The 2078-nt window shown below is 34.7% G+C and overlaps 1 protein-coding gene across 1 annotated transcript; it reads left to right on the top strand.

The window, feature by feature from the left end:
* The first annotated feature begins 341 nt into the window (after window positions 1-341).
* On the top strand, window positions 342-1298 carry LOC118061174 (pectinesterase inhibitor 7). Its single transcript, XM_035074567.2, has one exon. The coding sequence runs from the start codon at window positions 450-452 to the stop codon at window positions 1086-1088; it is 639 nt and encodes a 212-aa protein (XP_034930458.1). The 5' UTR covers window positions 342-449; the 3' UTR covers window positions 1089-1298.
* Window positions 1299-2078: the final 780 nt, after the last annotated feature.

Raw genomic sequence — 2078 nt, 5'->3', positions numbered from 1 at the left:
AAACATATTGGTTATATATAAGATAAAAAAATATTATATCTTCTTCATTTATGACATTTGTAATAACATTCAAAGTGTCCAGATCAAAATTATAACCTATAAAAAGAAAAGGAAAAAAAAACAAGGTTAAAAGGTTGTCTTATAGCGTACAAGGATCTGGAACCTATAGTATTTTGGAGTTTAGGTGATGTGAACTAACACATTAAGGATAATATCTCATTAACCATCCGATTATTGTATTAATATCATAAAATCACGAGGAGGATATGTATAAAATAAATATTAATAAAATAGAGTGGTTATTCCAGCAGACTCGGGCCTATTTAAGCACTCGAAATCAACACAGTCAACACAGGCTCTCTCTCTCTCTCTCTCCAGTCCTCACTCACTAATCCCTAGGAAAAAAAAAAAACCAATACACTCTCTAGTTTCTTGATTTCAAAAAAGAAATGCCATCAGAAACGCCAGGCCCTCTGCTACTCTTCACCTTCTTCCTAACAACCTTCCTTCTCTACTCCCAACCAATCTCAACCGTCGCTTCACCGGACCCCGCCTTTTCTCAATCCAGCGGCACAGATTACATTCGCTCAAGCTGCGGCGCAACATTGTACCCCGAAATCTGCTACACCTCCCTCTCTCGCTACGCCAGTGCTGTAAAACAAAGCCCCAGTCGCCTAGCTCGCGTGGCCATCGGCGTCAGCCTCTCAAGAGCACGCCGCCTGGCAGCCTACGTATCCAACCTAACCCGCCATGAAGACTTCGGAGGCGATCACCGTGGCGCGGCCGCCCTTCACGACTGCTTATCCAACATGGCAGACGCCGTTGATGAGATGAGTGGTTCGTTGAAGCAGATGCGGAAAGTTGGAGCAACTGGGCTGTCAGCAGAGTCGTTTCAGTTTCAGATGAGTAACGTGGAGACGTGGATGAGTGCTGCTTTGACAGATGAGGAGACGTGTACGGATGGTTTTGAGGATGTAACGGACGGGGCTGTGAAAACGGAGGTGTGTAACCATGTTGCGGATGCCAAGAAATTTACTAGCAATGCTCTTGCTCTGGTTAACACTTACGCTGCCGCAGGAACGCCATGATAGATATTTATAAATCATTTGAAAAATAAATAAACTTTTGTTCTGGATGTAGAATTAGCGCGTGAATTCATAGTGAGAAAGCAAAGATGGATTTATGGTTTTTAAATGTTGACCGAGCCCTTGTTTATCATGTATATGTGCATTACTCTGTAATTAGATTTGGTTTTAAATGTTTGATGCAGCTATTAATGGTGATTAGATTTCAAGTTATTTTTTTTTTATGTATATATATATATGATGGATGTGTCTTTTCTAATTCATAAAATTTGCTAAAAAAGAGATGACAATATGATGTAAATTAAAAGGTATATTAATTAAAATATAAATGCTAATTAAAAATTAAAATGAGAAGTTAATTTTCTCAATAGAAATTAAAATACAGATATATACACAAATATTTCATCTCAGTTGTTATTTTTACTTTACACGCTTTCTTTATTTATCTTGAAGATAGCTAGGAACTATGATTGTTAATTAGGTGCATATAATTTTTATTTTTAGAACTATACAATGCAAATACAATCGATTTATGTTAAATTTTACAGGAAAAAAATAAAAACAAATTATAACAATTTTTTGAATGTATTGTAAAATTAAAGAAATTATATAATTTCTATAATTATTTCACCTTGCAGATGACATCATTTCACCTTTTCAACGTGGTCATCTTGCTCCATTACTATTTACTATTACTATTTATATATTAAAATATATTTTTTTTTTTGTCAAAATAATATACAACTTTGTAAAAAAAATAATGCAAATCAATCCACAGTAGAAAAAATAATATAATTTAAAAATGAAAAAATAAAATAAAAAATGATTGGACTGATTACAAACCAAAGGGCTTAACCTCCGGTTTCAAGTGTTTTTTATTAATATTTTTTATAATGATATGATTGATCATCATCGTGGTTGCATTTTCCACCAACCAATATTAATTTGCGAGCAAGGATATGGTGGGATATGCAATGGAGACGTACGCGTATG

This window comes from Populus alba, chromosome 8 (genome assembly GCF_005239225.2).
Source record: "Populus alba chromosome 8, ASM523922v2, whole genome shotgun sequence".
NCBI lineage: Eukaryota > Viridiplantae > Streptophyta > Magnoliopsida > Malpighiales > Salicaceae > Populus > Populus alba.
This window is presented reverse-complemented; position numbering and strand designations above follow the sequence as displayed.

Excerpts from the sequence above, each read along its gene's own strand:
- LOC118061174 (XM_035074567.2), top strand. The coding sequence starts at position 450 with ATGCCATCAGAAACGCCAGGCCCTCTGCTACTCTTCACCTTCTTCCTA.